Here is a 23,257-nt window from a genome sequence, read left to right on the forward strand (position 1 = left end):
CCCTTCACAAGCATAGCTTTTCCCCCCACATATGTTAAATCGACCGGGTTGTGGGCATTCATTCAACTTGGGCATTTTGTTGGAGTTTGTATTTAGAGGGATCCAGACTTGCTCGGCGTAGCATAAGGCAGCAATACTTAACTGAGAAGGGATGGATTTAGCAGCTCAGCTGGTGGCAGGGCACAAATAGTGTGGTGGGAGATGGGAGATGGGAGGAGGGGAGACAGAGTGGAAATAGATGGTCAAGCAAAATGGCTGCATTGGGCTGCAGTTAATGACCTCTGAGTGTGTCCTTGTTCCTGGGATAATGTGACCTGCAAGGATACAGATTTTACTTGCTCAGTGCAACAACAAAAAAAAGCCGCCAAACTCAGCGGAACACCTGACCTTTTGCAATAAACACCAAATTCAGTGAATAAAGTACGAAAACTCCATTCAGTCAGCTACTCACTGAGAGTACATCTCATTGCCATTGTTTTGAGTCGATATGCTTACTATGACACACCTGTAATCTCTGATAGGAGTTTATTGGATCAGAAACTTGCTTTTCAAAAATCTTTAAAGGAGCCTGCAGCCTTGCTAAGACGGTGTGTGGTTACATTTGGGCACTGCAGCGCTTTGAACTAAATGCTATCGCAAGCATGCTAACATGCTGATGTTAAAGCCTCATATAAGCTTCTAACAATTGTCGGAATATGTCTTTTTTTTTAAAAAGGGGCTGTAGATTCCCACCTACACTTACACTGAAGCATTGAGAAGCATGCTTTTAATAGCCTGTATAAACGGGAGCTTGTTCACTATCTTAATTTAGCGTGTTACCACGGCAGCGTAGCATGAATAGCAGTCATGAGTCATGTGAGAGTTTGTAAACAGATGTTTTGATATATTTTTACTGTAGCGAAACGTGATTCTTCAGAAATTCAAGGTAACAAGGATTTAGAATTGGTCATTTTGGGGCTGAAGTATTACTTTAAATGTACAAAATGATTACAATTACACATATGGTGTTGTTACAGGAAAGGTCAGGAGAGCAGTAAAGTCATTATCTGGTCACCATGGTTATCTGTACCAAAGTTCATAGCAATCCATTAAATATTTGGGATATTTTAACCTGGACCAAAGTGGTGGACCATCAGCCCTCCAACAGGCCGGCATTGCCTTTTACAGAGTTAAAAAAAAAAACATCTGTAATTAGCATTTGTTGACTCTTTTGGCCTTGTTAGCTGTAAGAAATCAGTTATCTTATCTTATCTTTAACAGTTACTGACTTCTAAGCAAGTTCCTGTCTTTGTCATTTAATGATAAAGGCATCGGGTTAAATGTTTTGTGTTTTAAATTTGTCTGGATCAAAAGTTACCCAGTACTCTGTGATACTGCCTTCATGCCGACTGCAGAGACATGACCATGCTGTGACTTCATTACAGATCTAGCACTGTTTTTCAGATTTCTGGGGTAAGTGATAATTAATATGTGGTATCTGGTACAGCGTGAGGTTAACGGATTGGAACACCTGTGAATAACCTTGCAATGCATGCTGTAGATGTCATTGCAATTGTGCTCAGTTTGATGCCTCTCGAATCAAAGGACTTGCAGAGCAAAAGAGAGAGCTGAAATAAAATGTGGCCAGGAAAGTAGGCTTAGGGTGGCCTTTATCATAATTTTCATTTAGTTCCACGTTCATGCCCACGCACTCCTCTGGAGTTTCCTTTGTTGGGTAAAAACATTGCGGATTTGGCAATACTGAGATAAGTGACTACCACACAGAGACAGATTGTGATATTGTCTTGATTTTGAACACTTTTGATCCGCAGCATCTTTTCATGTCAGGCTTCTTCTTCATAACGGCAGTTGTCAAAACAAACAATTTCTAAAGAGAAAAATGCTTCAGAAGTTCCCAGTTTTGTGCCTCAACTTTGTAATATTTGCAATCAAGTGTTTTTATATTTTACTTCATGACTATGACTCACACCACAAACAAAGACACTATTCCAGACACCAAGCACTCTTACTGATTCTCTCTTTCTGTCTCTCTTCAGGTCGCACCATCATTTTGTCAACACACCACATGGATGAGGCAGACATCTTAGGTGATCGCATCGCCATCATCTCCCAAGGCAGGATGCGTTGCTGTGGCTCCTCACTCTTCCTAAAGAAGCGTTTTGGCAGCGGCTACTACCTCACTCTGGTCCGAGATGGGACGGAGAAGATGGCAGCTCAGCGTGATGGTATCATACACCATCAGTCCAAAGAGGTACCAGCAGAAAACATATGTATCTACTGGTTACTCATGAGCTGATAGGACCTAAATTAAAAAAAAATGAGATTGGCAAAAAACATATTATTCCTTAAAGTCAAAAAACATTATGTCAAGGATATTTCACCAGTGCACATGGCTGTCGACAGACACATTAGGTGTGTGTGATTTCATTACTTCCAGATAACCACACATTTGGTGATTAGGGCCATTGCCTGCCCACACTATTACCCTTCTGTTTTATCCCCACTGAAATAACTTCTCATAAAACTGCTGTAATTGGAAGTGGATCACTCTTTTTGGCTTCACATTTCAAGCAAAGGACTTCAGCTGCAGGCCCCATTGACACAACAGTAACCTATCTCTAGTCTGTTATTGAACATGGCTCCCTCTCACGACTTTCCTGAGTGCTCGCTTTCTCTCTTGCCGCTCTCCCCCTATAATGATCTGTGTTTAGTCTCTCCCAGCATGAGAATTGGCAAACGCCTACGTGCTGGATGATACTAATTGTCACCGGGGAGAGGGGTGATACTCGCTTTTGCTCGCCAATGGTGCCTTGCACAATTACTTTTAATCAATAGGAGCAAATGAACAAGATGCACTGATGCCAGCAGGGCTAGAGCAATTACCATTAGTCTGCAGTCTCTTTGAGGTGAGCAGAGTCATTTGTTTGAAATAACGAAATAAACATGCAAACACCTTTGCGGGCAAGGTAGAACAGAACCCCCTCTTCTTTTTTTTTTTAGATGACTTTGTAATTCAGTGGAAAATTTAGCCAATTACAAAGCCAATATAACTTTGAAACAGAACTGGATAAAGTTTGATTGTTCTGCTCTCATTTAGTGTGATTAAACTCCATTTAATTAATGTCATAAAGTTCTCGCAGTGAGGTTTATTCAACCTTTGTTCGAATTAAAATGTAATTTTCCTTTGGGTGTATTGACTTAGACTGAAAAGATTGGTGCATTACCGGTTGACCACAATGTCTCATGCATATAGTGTTTTTTTAGAGCAATTAAATAGAAACTCATGAATGGCATCCATTATTACATTAATGTGAGAAAGGAGTTGTCAGGGAGGCACTGTTCATCATTCTAAGTGCTAAGGCATGATAAGACTCTTCTAATCCAATTCTGATTAACAGGAGGAAGACTGTCCTTCGAGGAACGGCAGCCCGGATGATGGTATCGGCAGCCAGAGCTGGGACAACTCTGATCCCTCAGGTAGAAACTATATCTCTGTTACTGCTAGTCATATTTTAGGATTAGCACCTAACCTAACCTGTTAACCTATGCTTAATCAAAATGTTATACAGTTGACACAACATAGATTTGAACAACAAATTGTGTGATTATTTGTTTAAATATTTTATAAAAAACTGAAAATGTCTGTTATTATATATTCAGTCCCCATATCAAACCTCCAGTAAAATGTGTAAGTTAACAAAACACACACTGATTAAGGTACAGGCTTCTTTAAAACAACACAAGAGTCTGGGAAGAGTTCCAAAACAGGTAAACAATAACCATAAAACCTCTCGTCCATGTGGCCTGAAGATCCATTTGCTCATAGATTTGTCTTTCACCTTCTCAATATCAAACCAACAGACATCACAAGAGTAGAAGAGTAGCTGCTGCCATTAGATGTTGTTAAAATGTTCCTACTACTGGTAGAGTGCAATTTAATGTCCCAGTGAAACGGTAGGTACAAATAGGAAAGTACGATATAAGTGATAAAGGAAGAGTTAGGAGCTTTGTGAGTGCAGAAAAACTAGGAGACAGTACGGAAAATGATGGATATTGATCATAATATCCAGGAATAATGACAAATGCCCAATAAGTAAATTATCGTTTTGTAATTGTGTAGCTAAAGAGCCAGATATTAACCTAAGTAGTTGGTGGAGAGCAAAAACGGAGCTAAAAGGAGAGTGAATAACAGACTTACTTTTATCAGGTGGCCATAGATATGACTCAAAATGAATGACAATGTTTCTGCTGGATGTATAAATAAGCAGCTTTTGTTTTAACAAGTTAGCCATTTCAGCAAAAAGGATCATATGGCAAGGTTTTGGTTGGAATCTGTTTACACTGCCTCCTAGTGGCCTAGAAAACTACTTATTGCAGTCTAGGATTTTGTAATATTGTTTAATTTATTTCTACTTAAGGTATCTTTCCATTTTCAAATAATAACACATTTAGTTTTTCCTGTGTTCTACAGTAATGTTGGAGGGTAAATGGAATTATAACTGTTAAATATTTTGCCAGCCAAAATCATCCACGTTATCAACCAATTATTCATTGATTTTACAGTTGAGTATGTTAAGTAAATGTTTTTCGGGATTGACTCATGTTAGAATAATAACATGTAGATACACAGCAGAAGCAGAAAAGGTATAGGCCACCTTAAATCATGGGATGCTGGAGATTTGATTTGTTTTGATCATTTTCAGCCTTGATCAAGTAAACAGAAGTACCAATGCAAAGCATGATCAGAAGAAAAATCTTCGGTAGGCTCCAGTTTATTGTGGAAGGAAAATCAATGCTCATACCTTCAAAATTATTATACACATGATGGTTTAATATAAGATAGAAAATGCAGTAAAAATAATCTTATTTCACCAAGTGACAGCACATTTCTCTTTATTATAGCACACACCGGTAAACAGACAGAAACGCACACACATTTTCACAAATAATTCACTCTGATGTGTGAGGCAGATCCATTTACTTCTTCATAAAGCACCAAGCCGTTGGTTGTTAAGCTGCAGTAATTATGTATGAAAGGTTCTGGATCGATAATGGATGCGATGCGTTCTGCAACACTGTCCTGATTGATTCTCACTAAGACCCAGCTTCAGAATGGATGAGACAGGAGAATTATGTCCACTGATCAGTTTCAGTGTGTTTAAAGGTCGCAACATCAGGTCTGGTGTCATCTCCATACATTAGACTGCGTTTCTGTTTATATGAAAATATTTTTGGTTCCTAATTTTGTATGAACATTGGGTTTAGAAATGTAAAAGTTGCTGTCAGTTACTGTATTCTTTTGCAGCCAGTAGCGGTGGATGCTTTTGAATCCTCTGTCTGTTATATCACTCTAACAAACAACTTCATTTAAAAGGATGAAGGAGTGATACAAACGGGGGGATAGAAATATCTGATGTTACTATCCTTTGGTGTTTGTTTAGTGTCCTATTTAATGGTTCTTCGTCCAGCATATTTGACAGCTGTGGATCAAATTGTGCGGCGCCATGTCCCTGAGGCGGTCTTCTTGGAGAGCATCGGTCAGGAGATCACCTACATACTGCCTTACTGTGGAGCCAGAGATGGGACCTTTGCTTTGCTGTTTCAAATGCTCGACCAGGCCATGGCTGACCTTGGCCTGACCAGCTACGGCATCTCTGACACCACGCTGGAGGAGGTACACTAAGCGTGGGATTGACAACCTAGCTCGAGATATAATATGGAGAGGCTGCCTACATACACACAGGAACATAAGAGTTCACATACTGATAACACTGCCCTTGTTTTTCTTTCCTTTTTTTATAATGGTTTCTGTAATTTCACTTTATATAATACTTACTGTTTATGCTGCTTACCCTCCCTCTTCCCCACCAAAAAATGTTGGTGGACAGTTTTCAAATCCCATCCTGCAGTAGAACAAGCAACTAAAGAACCAGCAACTTTTGGTCAGAAACACTGGTGAAATACTTTCTCGTTTACCAGTAAAAAATACCAAGTGCAAGCTTTACTGTAAGGCAACAATTTAAAGGGACCCTAACAGCTAGATATTTATTATCTAGAATATTTAGCTTGGAAAAATATTAATATAATATAACTCTATGTACCCCAAAATAACTTACAAATCCCCCAAATCACTGTTAACTCAACTTGCAGTTTCAGATATGACTCTCAAAATATAACAATTTAAATATGATGCATTATTATTCATTAAAGTAACCTATTAGAATTGAAAGCTCCACCTTAAACAGACTTAATGCAAATTTCAGTACGGTGCGCCTATAATACCCATCTTTCATTCTTCACAAAAATGGTGCAGTTTTATAGTTTAACCATTGATATTTAATAGTTTTACTCCAGAAAGAAAGTTTTGAGTAGCCTTTTTTCTTCTACCGTTGCCAATACCTACATTCCGAATAATAGAAAGGGTGAAAAGTAAAGCAAGACAGCGTTTGCCCCAAATAAATAAACCTACACCTGAAAAACGCAGCCAGGTTTGGGTTACTGACAGTCAGAAACATTGGTGAAATACATTTAACTGAGGTAATTACCAAGTAGGCCTATTAGTTGCTTTCTCTTACATGACTACAGTGGTTATAAAGTGTTTACACCAGGATAATAGTCTTACTCACTGGGTAAAACAGACCCAAGTTGCGGTTTACTCACGGGTCAGAAACCCTGGTTCCAGTTGGCTACCTGTTTGTGTTAAATGGTAAATGGACCTGACTGATGGCAGGGGCTACCATGCACAGTGTCACCTTCTTGCAACCATTAATGCAGCTCTACGGATTAAACGATATCCCGCTCTATTTTAGCGTCACAGCCCCCCTGTTGACTTGGGGAACTGAAGATTATTCTGGTTGTTGCATGAGGAGATCTAGCATCCATGTGACATTAGCAGGCATTGTCCAGCATCCAGCAGCAAAAGGAAGTGCAATGATCTTAAGTCAGGCAACATGTCCTTGTTCATCTATAGTTTTACTTGCCATCTCTACACATACAGTTCACAGTTTTGTTTTTTCTAAAAGACTCACAAAATATTTTGTCAACCAGACTTGGATCATAAAGCTGACTGACTGTTGGTAAATACTCCTCATGTAACTCAGACATGAATCAGACACTCATGGCCTGCAGGCAGTCTAAATAATTCCTTTTGCATTTCTAAAATTCAGACACGACAAGGTTATTTCATGCATCCATGTTTTCTTTGAAGTCCAACCACACACACATTGAAATGCGTAGTGATTTTCAATATACGGCACTAATAAAGAATGGCTGATAAATGGGATGTTTCATGGACGTTGGTCATATAATGAAAATGTATCCTGTTTATTGTTATAAACAACCTCTTAAAGGACTCGTTGACTGTTTTTATGATGTTAGTAGTTAGATTTTATGTTTTTGACTGATGTAATTCACCACATAAAATCACATTCAGTACAAATTTTGAAGGCTTTGCCAGGGGTGTTCAGAGACATTTTAGAGGGCAGATGTTGAAACGGGGCTTAAAGCGCACAGCGGAATAAAGTAACGGAAGGTCACTTTAAAATTCTTCTCAAATATGGAGATTTATTTATTTTTGACATACGGCCTGAATTAATAAATGATGTCAAGGAGGGCACTTCTCTTGGAGAGGCCAATTGGCAGGTGCTCAAGCAAAGGTTAGGACTCCTTTGATGCACAACCCTTATCTTATTCTAAGCAGAAACTTGACAGTCTAACTGGCATCTGGATAAAATCTTATACATTATGTGTAAAAATACTTACTTGCTTAGTGAAGCTCAATTTACTGCTGTATCATTAGTTTGCTTGCTTCTCTGCATTCCTTATAAGAGGACAGGAAACATACTGTGGCTCCCGTGAGAAGGTATATTAAGTTGTAATTTCTTAATTTCACAGATATTTCTTAAAGTGGCAGAAGATAGTGGAGTGGATGCAGAAATACCAAGTAAGGTGGCAATATGTTTGCATGCTATTACATGTTAGCGGTATAAACGGAGAACATATTTTAGGAAACTGATGTAGCTTAACAGCGAACACTGGTGAAATGTTGGCGCCATTCATAACTGTTTAAAAACATTGTATTTTATATCTGTGATGAGAAAGTACATTCATGCCCCTCTTACACAACAACCAGAGCTTAATGTGATAGACAAAGATGCATCACGTCTGCATGCTAATTCCCTTTAAGTCTTCAACATATTCTTGATGAATCTTCAACAGTTTCGCATCCACTAACTAACCCAGCCCCAGAGAGGGCACTGCATTTGTGTCCACACTGCAACTATTTGACATCAGTCTAATTGAAAAAAACACAAACATGAAAATAGCTTTTAATATGCTAAAAGCAACTGTCTCAAAAAATATAACAAGTAATGCTGTACATGAACAAACTGCATTCACAGGGGAACTTATCAAATAGTGAAAGGCAGACTTTGTGCGATGTTTGCAGATATTAGCTAGCTTTGTCAAAGGGAAAAGACATTCTTTTCAAGTGCTTTTCTTACCCCTGTACATTCACATTGCATTCATACCTATAAAGAATGATATTGTGTTTACCAATCAATTATTTTTCTCATTGCTCGATCTCAGTGGATAATTATTCCATTCATCACCAAGCAACTTCCCTTTTCAGTTTAAACTCAAAACCCATTTCCTCACTTTCCGAAAACGCAAGGTATTATGCTTTTACAGGGAACAATACGGCATCTTTCAGGGCAGGTAGCTATTCTTATTGTTATTTATAACCCTAAATTGGGTCAGGCCAAAACAACATATCTTATTTGTATTCCCACAGCAACAAAGGAGCTGTTGGTGAGAGACTGCAAAAGAGGCTCCCGCACATCCAAGCGGAACAGCATCGCCAGCGTCCACATGAAAACAGAGCAAGTCTCTGGAATGAGTGGCAAGTCTCTCAAAATTTATCTTGCAATTATTTTTTTAATGGAGGAACCTCAATTAAACATTTGTGAATTTACTCAAAGCAGAAAGTTGACTGATACTAATATGTATGGGTGCTTTTTCAAATAGAAACTTAAAATGAACTGTAACTGCTGCTTGAGGCCTGTTCCTTTCTGTTTCTCATGCAGAGTTAAAGGAAAAGTTCACAAGTAAAGTGGAAGGTAGGTGCTGTACTTTGTTCTTTCTACAGACAATCTTAGTTTTGTTATGCTAGCAAATGTCTGTTTTTCAATACGCCTTTCATTCTTCAGTTATTAACTTCATTTAGTTTGGCTTCAATTTGACTGTTTCACCTCACTGGCCGTTTTGAAAAGACGGCATAAACAAGGGCTCTGTCTTTATAATTTTCCGACATAATTTCCTTCCAATTCATACAACGTTATCTAACCTGTCTCTTCAGTTTTTCAATTTTACCCTAATGAAAGAAATTCACTTTCATACAATGTCTTCGTCATGAAGACAGTTTTCAATCAGAATATGCTTTATTCTGTTAATGACTACTGTGTCAAGATAGTTCTCTTTTTTTAGCAAATTTCTTCTCTGAGAATGTGAGACATAAAATCTAGGCGCCTACAAAGCCCTTGTTTATCACATTTTCCCTCTTTAGCAATGACTAATTAACAATTCCAAAATCATGATCTATTAATAATATAGCTGCTACACTGTGGAATGAGCTGGTGAAGCTGGCAGGTTTAACACTTCAGTTATATTTGATCAGCCCAATAGTGTGCTTTCCAGGTATTTTCCATATGCATTGATGATAAATAACGTGGTGGGTTAATGTCCACTCTAGACGTACAGAGGAACGCCAGTGTCAGTGGGAGGGGATCCACGGTCATCACCGGATGGGAGCTGATCAGGAGGCAGTTCCTGGCGCTTTTTATCAAGCGCTTTCACCACGCCCGAAGGAGCCGCAAGGGACTCATTGCCCAGGTAATGGCCTCAGTCTGTCATATTGATGAATTGAAGGGTTACACAAGGAGGGTTGCATGGGAGGATCAAGGTAGGACCGTATGAAATACATGTTGCCTTTCGAAATCGGTTAATGACAAATATGATAGAGTAAGCTCATTTAAGATCTTGAGGGAAACGTCGTGTCATCCATCTTGATTTACTCGATAGTTGTGGAATTTAAGTTCTGTGAGAAGCAATCGACACAGAGGGTAGTTTATAGAAAAGGGAAAAGTTTGAAAAATGGGAAGAGAAGCCCCAAGAATAATGTCATATCATTTTTTATCATTTTTTATCAGTGAACTGCACGTACAATAGTCATCATATTACTCCCAAAGGAATACTTGAGTGACTACAGAGGCTGAAGATGGCGTGAGCAACGTGTTTATTGCTGCTGTGGAGGAGATTTTGCCCTTTGGTTTTCATAAATCACTTTCTGTGAGCGAAAAAGTGTTGAAAGCTTGGACCAGAATTGTTTAATCCCAAGTAGGGTCAATTCATGAGGTCTCACCTTTGCATTTTGACACAAAGTCACACCTGGCGTGGGCAGGAGAGTTTTAATACATTTGGGTGGAGATTGAGTCGAGGAAAGGTGTTTTTGCTTGCTTCAGTTAGAGTACCTTCACTTTCACCTGATCGCTGTGATTGTCAGCAGAAAGCCAAAGTGACACACATGATTTGTTCCTCCTTCATTTCACTGTGCGCTAATCATGTGTTTTCGTTAGCCGTGTATTAAATGTGATCACGTTACAATTACACAGATGACAGACTGCTATTAGCCTATTAAGTGCACGTCTATATCATTTTGCTTCTCATAAACATAATTTCAAAAGTCAAAACTAATAAACAGGCATAATTCAAGCGAGTCAAAACCAATTTTGGTAAGTAGCAATTTCCAAGGGACTTAAGTATTTAATTTTTTTTGTCTCCCAAGTTTTAAAAAGTGTGTTCTGACTTAAATTGTATTTACACACCGCCCATCTAGACTCATGCTGTGTTTGTGAACATCTTGTTATGCCATCAGTTATGACAGCTGCCATGATGCTAAAATTATCATAACTGAAAAAACTCACACAGCTCTCTCCTTTGTGTGTTAGAGAGAGAGAGAGAGAGAGAGAGAGAGAGAAAGAGAGCAGTGTTTCACCTTCCTAAGGTGTACGGGTTCTTCTTCTAATTTGCTGCAGTACCAATCCCAATTAGTCACTGTCAATCTTGGACGTCCCTCTTTTAGTGGGGACGCAGAGCCGGAGAGCAGGATAAGTGTGTGAGTGTGTTTGTACAAAGGTGCACATTGTCTGCAGGGCGCACCTCCTCCCTCTCCCTCTTTATTCGTTTGTCAAAAGGTTTTCTTTTTTCCCCCATCATGTCAACAGCTCCCATTGTCAGCAGATATGATTGTGTGGTGAGGTAATCTCCTCCAATACAAGCGGTTAGGGGGATATAAAAGAGATTATGGCATGTAACACAAAAGCAGTGATTTATGGGGATGAAAGTTGGGGACATTGGAGTGCTGGCAATGTCAGAATCAGGGAGAAGCAGTGAGTGGTTATGTTACGCTGGATGAGTTGAACGGTTCTGGCGTTTGGAGCTCAAACTGAACTGACTACAGCAACCTTTTCCAGCTGCAGAAACCTTGCTGTAAGGCTGCAGATGATTTACGTTTTGCTAGTCCGAATACATGGGATTTTTACTCTAATTATAGCTACAGTATGGTTCTTGAAGCGTTCATTTGTTTCTGTATTATTCTTTGTTTACTTTTAACAATAAGTTTACAGACCTTTTGTTATGTTTTTTTCTGAAAACTGAGAAAATAAAAGACCACATTAACACATCATTGAAAATATCCGATGCTATTATGCACTTGTAGCACAAGCTGCAGCATTGAATTCACAAATGAAATGGGATAGACATAAATGTTTTTGTAGGAAAACAACTCAATGTAATAAGCCATTGGACTTTGCAGGAAACAAAAAAACACATTAAATGTGTTTTGGTGTTTATGCCCAGTTTGCATATAATCCCATCCTCCTCTTTTAAATCCCCACTGAACTTGAGAATGCGCTAAACACATTTGTTGTTCATCGGAGTGCCTTGGCTTAGCGAGCATAATAACTTCTCCCTGTTTTTTAGAGGTTTTTTTGCAATGGCAGAAATACCAACTGTCACCTGCAATTACCGTTGAGAGAGAAAAAGAGAGAGAGAGCAACAGAAAAAAGAATGGTTCTTTCTTTTGCCGATCTGCCATTAAGCTTTTCACTCTCATTGCTGCTCTTTATCTTTCTTCCAAGCACATTTCCATGGCAATGGCGCCGTGCAGTAAATTTAGGATTTTCAATTGTAGCATCTTGAATTGGCCTGGCAAATTGCATGGCCTGCAATTAATCAAGTGTACGCAAACCTCCCCCTGCTGCCGAGTGCGCTCCAACCTACAAGTGATTAAACATTAAAGATAGCTTGCATTTTTTTACCACTGACCTTTTTGTCAGCTCTAACAATGAAATGAAAAGAGAATTACATGACAGCGAAAAGAGGATTGGATGTGGGGGGGTGCAGGATAGGAAAGGCCTGGCAGCGTCTGGTTAAAAAAATAAAAAAATAATAACACACAAAAGACAAGAGAATGTTGAGAAACTAATTATATCTGAGTGGCCAGATGATGGTGGTGGTGTTGGAAGTGTTTAATCAAACTCATAAAGCGTGCAGAAGAGCCCAAACAAGTGGGTGTCAAGCATATTAATGTGCACACATTATCACCGCGCCCCGCGTTATTGTCGATTTCATCAGTCATTTTGTAGCACGTAATGACAGTGAGGGGGCTCCGGGAGGGGAGTGATGAAATTGATCTAGCATTGAAATTTGTGTTGTTGTGCCTCCAGTGTACAGATAAACATCTGTATCGCCCATGTAGACATTTTTTTTTTCTTTGTCATTGTATGTTGTAATAACAAAGGTCTTTAAATTAACAAAAACTGTTCCCTCATTTGAAATGACTTGTATATTACTGTACTTCTGCACTGCACTGTAGCTCCATTATTAAGAAGTTCCTTGAGTCATCATTGTAGCCCTAACAACAGATAGTTCTCCTTTAAGCCGAAAGTAATTAAGTAAAATTGTTCAATTTAGTTTGTCGCATTCTGCTACTTTTCTTTTTTAGTCATTAGTACTGTTTTGTTACTTTGGTATAGGTGTACAGCTTTGAAATCAACCGGTTTGGATATTACATCCCTGAAAAATGTGCATTCATTCATTGTAATTTCTTCCGTATTTAGTGACTTCTGTCACATTTTACCTCAGGGGAGTTTAGATACGCAGGATAAATGTCTTAAGCAGATTTTGACATTGTTACCGTCCTCCTAGGTGGTCCTGCCTGCTGTTTTTGTGTGCCTGTCTCTGATCTTCTCGCTCATCTTGCCACCATTCACCGAATATCCGAGTCTGGAGCTGCAACCCTGGATGTATGATTTGCCTCAAACCACCTTTTACAGGTAACCACATTATGATATATCATAGAACAAATTGTAAGTTTTGTTTGTTGTAGTTAATTATAAAAAATTGTACCCAATTCAGCACTGGTTTTAATTTAGTTGTGAATGTTAACAACAATTTTCAGCACTTTCTTTTTAAGTTTAATATCGCTGAATGGCTTAATACACCAAATTATATAATTACCCAGAAGCAACAAGGTTTTTCCAGGGAAAAATACTCTAGCAAATTATGTTTACTGTTATCAGAGGCAGAGAGGGCGTGAATCATTTTTAAAAAGAGCTGCCTAGTTATAGAAGCACGAGTAGATGAACAATACGTTGTAAGAAACTTAGGCTTTGATGACAGAGAATCAAAGGAAAAAGATATCACAGTGCTGCTCAAGCTGTTTGATCACTGCTGAGGTCATCAATCTGGACACTGTCCCCTCCTTGGTGGAAGCTTGCTACTCTGTCATTGAGAAGACACATACTTGGTGACAAGGCACGGCCTTGGTGGACTTGAACGCCCACTGAATACAAACTTGAGTTATTGCAAAGGATGCGGACACAACATAAAAACAACACACAGATCTGCACCACTGTAAATGGCTTTTTTAATAGAATCTCACCCTATGAAGTATGGTCCATAATAATGACCACGAAAGAAAGAAAGAAATGAATTATCCACTGTCTTTTTCATGTTATTTTTATAAAACAAATGTCTCCATATTCACATAAGTAGACTCAAAATTGCTGCAATATAATTCCTTCATTGTCTGTTAGAACAAAAGTGCTGGAAAAAGTTGAATTCGAATATGCATCAATCTTTACAGCTGTCCAAACCATCAAACTAAGCTTGACACCGTATTCATACTGTGTTCTTTTGACATGAAGCTGTCATTCCTTATCCACCCTGAAGGTGTTTCATTTCCCCTGGCGGCACTTTGTAGGAATTCACTTTGAAGATGTCAATGCACAATAAACTGTTACCTGAAACTGATTATTGGTGATACTATCTTAGCACTGTTTTTGTTTTTGTTGAGGCGTTCATACACTTTTGTTTCCTCTCAACATAGTGGTGGATATTTTTAATACTTTGCTTAGTTTTAAAGATGATACTTTATGCATATACAAACACTTCTTGGACATTTCATGTATTTGGTTATGTCCACATAGTACCAGTCCACTACAACATTGATAACATTGATTTTCGCTGGAGCCAGTCTTCTCACAATTTTGGCATTAAATATAAATAAGAAAATTCCAGGACACTGTCACTGTTATCATTGGAAGTGAGCCATTCACCAAACGGTTTTATAAAGCAAAACTTATTTATTCATAATGATCAATCATTGTAGTGCCACAAAGAATGAAAATCAAGACCTTTACATGATACTGTGATAATTGATCCCTGTGTACATTCTCGTCTTCATGTTAATGCCATGCAGCATGGGACAAGTGGGAATGAAATCCTGGCTCACAGGCAGGGATTCATTCATGGGATTCCAGAGCCTGGTTTGCTGACTTTGTCACATAGTCTCTTGTGACTAAACTTGAACTGCACATTTGGTTTTCTTGGGAATTCCTTGGAATGGTTCTTGTATGATGCATTATAAAACTGGAGTGTTCTTAATATGTCTGACATTCCCTCTGGCCAGTTCGTAAATATTGTCTTTTCTCTTAAGTGACTTTAAAACATCCTGCCTGATGATGACAGCGCGATTAAAAGTAGTGAGCCTTTTCATCTCAACTGTTTATTCAGAGGAGCGTTGCAGCATTATATATATCATGCAGGCCAATGATCAATTTAAACTGAGAGCGATTGAAGATAATGATTCATCTAATTTAGAGGTTGAAGCACACTATTAGCAATAATGCTAATTAGTTACCCTCTGTATTTCTAGTTTTTGGTGTTTGATTCTTGTTTTTAGAAATTGGAATGAGATATCAGAATATGGAAAATAATATTTACCCTCAGTATTACTATTTGGTTCATTTCTTTGATATAATGTAGCCTTCATTTGACTTTCTTCTAATATTGTCTCAGTTCTTACTTCTGTGATGTTTGACTAAATGAGCTATTCATTAGTTCCACTGTTTCTGTGGATATGCACAAGTCCTCATTTTGGAACTGTCCAATAGTTTTATTATCTCAAATAACGTGGCAAACCAGCCATTGTTAATTGTAAAACAGATGGCTGCACATAATCCATTTTTAGAATCGTGCCACTTCACTGGTGGCCAAGGAAGTGACCGTGTGACCTTCATGGAGACGCCTCCAAATGAGACAGTGAACACTGTATTAATCCAAATGGCTGGCTGGGGCTGTGGCCACTGCTGGCAGAAGGCCATCACAATGGTCTTTATGAAACACTGTGCTTTAACTCCCACGGTACCTTTAAGATAAAGGCCAGAGTGTGTGTGGTTAGTAATGAGAATGAAATTGGAAGGGGGAGATTGTTTAACTGAGACACAGGCCGTGGATATGCACAGGACACTCAGATAATAATGAAAGGCTGTGAAGAGCCTATACTGTACACACAGAATGTTGAACAGGCTCATGTCAGAACGTGCTTGCACACTCATGAGGACAGAGCGGGACTCAAACCATGGAGGAAAAGTGTGAATCACTGAACTGTCAATGGTGTTTTGGGAATTCATGTTTTGACTCTTGGCCCAACGAAAAGAGATGGCAAACTCAGAGATTTCTCTTTCACTCTTGAGAGGGATAGGCACAGTTGCATGCTGCGTTGTTATCAATATTTACTTGAAATGCACTTTCTTCTTTTCTTTCAGGCCTTCTCCGATGTCAAGATGCATTTAAGATTAATGATCATCTAAACTCCTTTGCTCTGCCTATGTGGAAGACAGATTGGATAACTTGTTAATCGTTTGTGAAGGGAGGCCGATTATTAAATGTGTAAAATCCAAATCAATTGTGATGGAAGACAGATTAGAAGACTTGGAAAACCCTTACTAATGGTGACAATGGATTGTGTCCCAAACATGAGTAGACTTATAAGACACTTAACCGTAATTGTTCTTCTGGTTCGATATTTCAGGGCCCGTAATCTCAAATAATCCTTGCTGTCAATTGTGACAAAAATAAACCCACAGTAGAGGTGCAGAGTCAGAATGCCTCACTTTTCTGTGAACTCAGCTCTCATTGACAGTTGACGGTCTTCTCTTTTGGAAGTGAATGTGTGGTCTCGACACAACACAGGACCTTATAGATGTTTGGTTGCAAATATCAAGCAATTAGAGGTTATCAAGGCTGCACAGATCATTCTGTAAATCGATTCAGCTGTTTAAGATAGACTCCATGATGGTCCAGTGGACTGATGGATCTGAAGCGATAACTGATCACGACCACCAAGACCTAAATTTGTGTTTCCATTTTGAACGACTATATCAGTAATTCCACTTTAAAATCAAGCTAAAGGTTGTCCTCCTCAAGTTCTACTTGAACCAATCAATGCTACAGCACGGTTATTCAGCTATACCTAGTGTCACTTCACATTTAAGCCTGTCAGGTTTTTGGTGCTTATGTCAGAGCACAAGACCCAAATGAAACTTTTTGGTTTGTTTTATTGGCATTGTGACGGATTGACTGATGCTCGTGGATTCAACTCTCATGCTCCTGCTATTAGAGATGAAACTGAAAACCTTATTGCACACTGAAATGTTTGAAATTGTATTTGTAATGATTATATCCCCCAATGTTTACAGCAATGATGGGCCAGATAATGTGGAGGTGTCTAAGGTGGTCGAAACCTTGGTGAACAAGCCTGGCTTTGGGATTCGCTGCATGAATGGAGACCCAATACCGTAAGTGTTTATGCTGAAGAAGCCAAAAGAATAGCATAAGTGTATCAACATGAAATCATGCCGAATGGTATTTGTAAAGTGTTGAGCTTTGCAAGCTGTGTATGTGTGGCTAGTGGTCAGATACGTGCAAATGTCAGAGCATGTCTCTGACTCCATCGAGAAATGCTGCAGAAATGGAGCTATCTGTGAAGAAGCCAAACAACCCAGAGCATTGCGTGATATTTTTACAGACATTTCTAAGAATCCATTTGATCAATAAATTATTAGCTTTTCACACACTCTCCAGATCATCCTGATCAGAATAAGTTGAATAATGAATATCTTTTATAAACTTAAAATGAAATGGAATTATAGTACTAGCTTGGAGCCCCCATAGTTCACACAAGCTTGTGCATCTTACTCTGCTGAAGTTTTTCAAACACAAACCGTACATCTTTATTAACAAGCAGTCTTTAAAAAAATATATGACTTTGTAATCATGTACAAGTATGCCACCACTCCAATGGCAAAGAGTGAATATTACACCTTCACCACTTATGAAGCTTCTTCTGTTTTCCATGTTACACATCCATTACAAGGGTAGTTTAGATAAGTGAGCATATTGTGTGTCTGTTTCTCTTAGGAAGTTACCATGTTCTTCCAGTGGCTCCGATTGGTTCACTCCATCCGTGGATCAGTCCGTCACTGACATCTTCCTCAACGGGAACTGGAGCATGTCCAACCCCTCCCCCTCCTGTCAGTGCAGCACGCCAAAGCGAACCATCATGTTACCTGACTGTCCACCTGGTGCAGGGGGGCTCCCTCCACCTCAGGTTAGTCTCTCATGCTGGAGCTTGAACCATTTGGTGACAGGGTGGTCTGGTAAATGGAGCCACCCTTATCGAACTTTAGGATCATAGATTTGAGGCGCTGCAACAGCCGGTGTTTCAGTCTCTGAGATTCTTTGAGCAAGACAGCTAACCTGAACCAGCGGTAGTGCTCCTGGCTTCCTGTGCACCCCGTACTCTGTATGTGTGTCCCAGTGGGATAAACTGCAGCAAGAGACTGGAATGGTCTAAGTGTAAAAAATAAAAAAATCAATGACACACTAGTACAATAAAAAATGCTTATCATGTAAGCTTTTGGGCTTGCTGTCTGAAAGTCCCAGTCAGCATCATTTTGATTTGAAAATGTAAAGGTACTTACTAACAAGGAATTTGCATTGCATTGCAAAATGTAAATCAGCCTTTTGTGCTGCCTCCCTTTTTCTGAGCTAGCGTGCACGCATGAAAGTAGGGCCAAAATTGATTCCACTGCAAATACACGGAATCGGACATTGCCAGGGATTCAGCCAGTTCCCCATACCTGCTAAAAATCCAGTTCAAATATATCCATAGTTTGTCATATTCAGGTACATGTCAACCTCTCACCTTGTCGCGCCTTTTAGGATATTGTATTGCATGCACTGCCTCTATAGACACTGCAAAGGACTTCACCTTTTCTGCTCACATAATGAGTCCTCAGAGGTTTGCATGTCTCAACCTCCAGAAGTCAATACCAATATTTTATAGGCCATTACCTAAACAATATATACTTGTCCAAATGCAGCTATGGCGAATGTTGCATGGTATGACCCGAAAAAGAGACTTGATCCAGACCGAGATCGATGGGCAAGTTAGAGAACCTGCATCCCTGCCTACTAGCCACCACATGCTGACTGAACCAATCAGAAGAGAAGGTAGTTCATTTGGAGCTAAATAGTTTGCACTGTTGTCTCCCAATGATAATGAGAAATCTAAGCTTGAGAGAGAATAGAAGGAGAACCTGCCACCTCCACTCTAATGTCATTTTATTAGAGACGGCTGTGTCTGTATACTCAGGCTTTGTGGCATGTGCCTGCATTTTAAGAGATTTGAATTTCAATGTCTCCTTCCTAACCCCACCTAAATCTGCCAATATTCTCTTCGCCTTGGAGACGGCTGAGCTTTTGTTTGTCATTGTTTTCCCCCCAATGATGAGAGGAAAGCAGCGGGGGGGGGGGGGGTTCTGATATCTGATTAGAGCTTTGATTCTCTGCCAGAAACCAATTGGGCCCGTCCCACGGGCTGTAATTTCTTTAAATTGGGGTGTGCAACGTATTTGTTAAGGGGAGGTGCATGTTGGAGATTTTGTCACATCTTATACTGCATTGAAAAGATAGTTCGAAGCTTCATTCATGACGTTGACATTCAAATGACAGTTTTCTTCTTAATAACTTATAGAAACATTGATCGCTGCAAGCCACTTTCTCTTCCCCCATCTCTGTCACACTCTCTCGGTCTCACACCTCAGAACTGCTGCTGTGGTTCAGGCTTAGTTGGCTTGGACTGAAACTATGCAGGTTGATTCACGGTCAAGCCTGATTTTTGTCTGATACCTAAGATTTGGCTGCAAATCAGCATTGCATTTACAAGATAGCTCATTCACAATTTTGCACTTCCAACTTCATTTTCATACAAACTAGCAGCCAATGTAAGTTGCATGCATGAGCATAAGCAGTCCTGGGATAATGCGCAGTCATGGTGCAGGTGGGATATCTTTTTGTTGACATGCAATAGCAGGCCTCAATCATCACTCATTAGGAGGCATAAGACAATAACGCACATAGACTGGTCTTTGACAGCTTCACTGTAATTGTTGTGCATGTGACAGTAAATAAGTGGAAACCTGTGGGCTGTGGTACAGTCTTGGTTAAGTATAATCGAATTGCAGATGTGGGAGGGTGGGACAGAAAATCCTGTGTGTAGGTGTTTGATGGCATAGACACATCACTCTTATATGAAAAGAGTGATGTCTGCATACTTATTCCAAACTTTTCAAATGTTTTAATCAAGTTAAAACAAAATAAATAAATTGGATCTTCATTAGGTCAAACGTTTTTTCATTGAGGCTGATATTTACTAGCGTTGTCCCCACATTGTAATGTGCGGTATAGCTACGCTCTTTCTTGTGGTTTGTTACATGGCAATTCACAAAAGTGCTTGATATTTAGTCAACAACTCTTAAAATAATATTATCGGCTCATATTCAAAAAGATTGTCCACTTCAGTGAACATACAACAACCACAGTAGTGACTGTTGTCATCATCAGCACTGAGTATATTCTTGAAGTTAAACACTTGTCAAGAAGAGACGCCCTTATCAACACTTCCCACTCACACTTCAGCTACACATAATTTAATTAGCTTAATACATCGGCTTCACAACTTCACATCTAACATAATGTTGCGATTAAACCCAATTTGCAGCCTTTATAGCACACGTGCATTTCTTACGCAGATGCCATAGTGTAGATTGTCTTTCTTATCACTGTTAAGTTTTCACTTGATTTAGCTTGAGCTACTTTAGAAACTACAGTATACAGTAAAACTAGTAAAAAAAAGTTATGTCAGTTTTTATTTGCAGTTGAATACACGCATTGCACATATCTGGTAGAGCAGTGGAAAATGACATAATAGACAGTTACAAAGTTATGCCCCACTGTGGCTGAAATGGCCTTAAAAGTTTTTTTTAATTGTCAGCTCTTTTATGCCTATTATATAAGTTTTAAAAGTCAGTGTGAGTTTAATTTGCAAAGCAAAGTTGTGAAGTAGCAAAGCGTCTTTATGTCTCTGGTATTAAGGGAAGTCACAGTCACATACAGATAAATCTAAAATGATTTTGTCTCATAATTGTCATGGCGTTTCCCCCAGAATGTTTGAACACAGACCAAACGGAGACAGGCAGGAAGTGGAATGACACAGTTTGAAACTATGTCATCTGCCACTCCTTTATTTCCTTGAAGCCCCCTATACCTCCCCTACAATATATCCCACACTACGTTATGAGCCCATTTCACACTCTCCACAGATCTGTAATGGCTCGTTGAACGTGTGAGTCTTGCTGTGTGCTCCTTCCTGTGACAAGGCCATCCAGGGCCACTTTAAAGGAACAACTGTCCCGGTATCATGTTATAGGATGATTGTTGAGACAGCCAAACAAGAGAGGTGCCCTTTGTGTGACCTTTTCTTTTTCCATGACGTTTTGTCCTAGCCTATGACAGCAATGTCAAGGAAACCCCCATTTGTTGAGGCGCTACCTGTTTCTTTGTATCATTCATTATCGTGCTAGGCCATCAAGGTTCTTTTTCAACCCTCTTTTATTTTGCTCTCTTCCTCCTCTCCACCTGCTTCTCCCATTTGAAACAACCTCACTCATTCTTTCATTTTAGTGTTTCTCAGCCCAAATCAATTTCTGTTATTCTCTGAATTGACACTACTTTGCTGGATTCCTGCTTTATAGTGTCATTTTATATGTAGCTGGCACTTTTAGTACACTTAGCCTCAATAAAGAAGGACATTTACAAAGGCCAATTCTTGTCTACATCTTGTTACATTCACTTGCATCATTTCTCTTGTATTTACAACATCCAATCCAGATCCTGTAAAAGGATATTAAATGGATGCTCATTTTTGCATGGAAACAACCTTGAGGACATTGAGTCATAATGATGCAACAATATTATTGCCAGTCATCACTAAATGTGCACTGAAGGAACTGTAGATTTAGAACAAGAAGCTGCTACAGAAGAAGAGAATATAGCAGAAGACAAATGAGGAGGGGAAAGCATTTGTATGCAATCCGCATGCTTTCAAAAGTCACGCTTATCTGTCCATCACCTTCTTTTTGCATAATGAAACACTTTATTTATGTGGCAGGGGTCAGTCTCTGTAACACAGAAAGCCAGCAAGCTCTATTTCTTCATCTAAAATCTTGAAAGATTTACGCCACTGGTGTAGTGTGTGAGAAAATATGGTAGAAACATTCAGTGTGATTATGAGGTGAGATGGTTGCTCGTGGTCTCTGTTTTTCGATGTTGGCGAAAAGACCCCAGCACATAAGTCTAGTTCAGTGTGTAACTCTATAACATAACCCTTCACACTTCTCCAACTTTCGCTGCCTCCCTGCTGCTAATGGCAATCCACCGGCGGGCCATAACCCACAGTTTACAGCCTGAAATGAAGTGTAGTGCATAAGGTCATGGGATAGAAACTTTAGTGTGGCTGTCATGCTCAGATATACAGTATGAACTCTGGAGAGAATATCATTTTTTTTGCAGAGAACCGTTGCTTGTGAGGTATGATTAATATTGTGAGGGGTATGTATATATTATTGTAATATGCTGCTTACTATAAATATGCACTATGAGTTTATGACATGGGTGTGGGAAAGTATGCAATTACCACCATTGCTGCTTTGCTTACCAGTAGACTGGTCCATCGCATGGCGGGCTATAAATTAAATGCAAATCCAAGGTGGAGACCACCCACAGAAGCTGAGCACGATGTGAGGATGTATTCCCTTGACCTGAAAGCTTCCCCTGCTGAATAAATCATGACAAAGTGTACCAGCTTCACACTTGACTTTTTTTTATCTTTTATCCTGCCCATCCTCCGAATATGCCCTTGAGAAACGAGAGAAAAGACAAGGGAGGGATAAAAAACATGGACACACCACCACAGGAGGGAGTGCGGAATCATTGTTTCCATGGAAATGGCAGGCAACAGTAAACCCATTATCAATTCTAAGGTATTGACTCTTGTTCACTGGTGATATTTAACCTTCATGGATGAATAGGCCGTCATGCGTGCAGAGGAATTGATAAAGCTGCCACGTTCACAGAATTACGATTGATGTATTTATCATTCGGAGACTGGCCTAACTATTGCTCGCTTGCAAATTACTCTCCTTGGTCTCATCAATCAGTGTGTTGAAGTTGGTCATTGGCCGACCATTTGTGTGGGGAAAAAAGCAAAGTTCTGCATAGGAAATACAAAAAACATTATCTACCTGAGTTTGTCAGTTTGAGGGGGGGGCGCCTTAACAGTGAATAAGTCTTTTCAGCAAGACTATTCGTTGTTCCTTTAGAAAAGAAATTAATGAATGTACAATGCAACATAATCTATAATAGTAAATTAAATAAGTTCATGCACCTCTGCGTGGAGTATTCATTTACAACATAAAATCCTCAGGGCAGACATATTATTGCCATTTAATGTCAT

At 39.3% G+C, this 23,257-nt stretch overlaps 1 protein-coding gene across 1 annotated transcript in view; it reads left to right on the plus strand.

Moving 5' to 3' along the window:
* The window catches only part of LOC129093563 (phospholipid-transporting ATPase ABCA1-like), a 132,169-nt gene that overhangs the window by 52,843 nt on the left and 56,069 nt on the right, over positions 1 to 23,257 (plus strand). The window contains exons 22-31 of the mRNA XM_054601616.1: positions 2,037 to 2,251; positions 3,399 to 3,477; positions 5,469 to 5,674; positions 7,894 to 7,942; positions 8,792 to 8,899; positions 9,084 to 9,116; positions 9,749 to 9,888; positions 13,264 to 13,391; positions 17,100 to 17,198; positions 17,821 to 18,010. Coding sequence (XP_054457591.1) covers positions 2,037 to 2,251; positions 3,399 to 3,477; positions 5,469 to 5,674; positions 7,894 to 7,942; positions 8,792 to 8,899; positions 9,084 to 9,116; positions 9,749 to 9,888; positions 13,264 to 13,391; positions 17,100 to 17,198; positions 17,821 to 18,010 — 1,247 coding nt within the window. The remainder of the gene's footprint in view (positions 1 to 2,036; positions 2,252 to 3,398; positions 3,478 to 5,468; positions 5,675 to 7,893; positions 7,943 to 8,791; positions 8,900 to 9,083; positions 9,117 to 9,748; positions 9,889 to 13,263; positions 13,392 to 17,099; positions 17,199 to 17,820; positions 18,011 to 23,257) is intronic.

The sequence above is a fragment of the Anoplopoma fimbria genome, chromosome 7 (genome assembly GCF_027596085.1).
Source record: "Anoplopoma fimbria isolate UVic2021 breed Golden Eagle Sablefish chromosome 7, Afim_UVic_2022, whole genome shotgun sequence".
Taxonomy (NCBI): Eukaryota; Metazoa; Chordata; class Actinopteri; order Perciformes; family Anoplopomatidae; genus Anoplopoma; species Anoplopoma fimbria.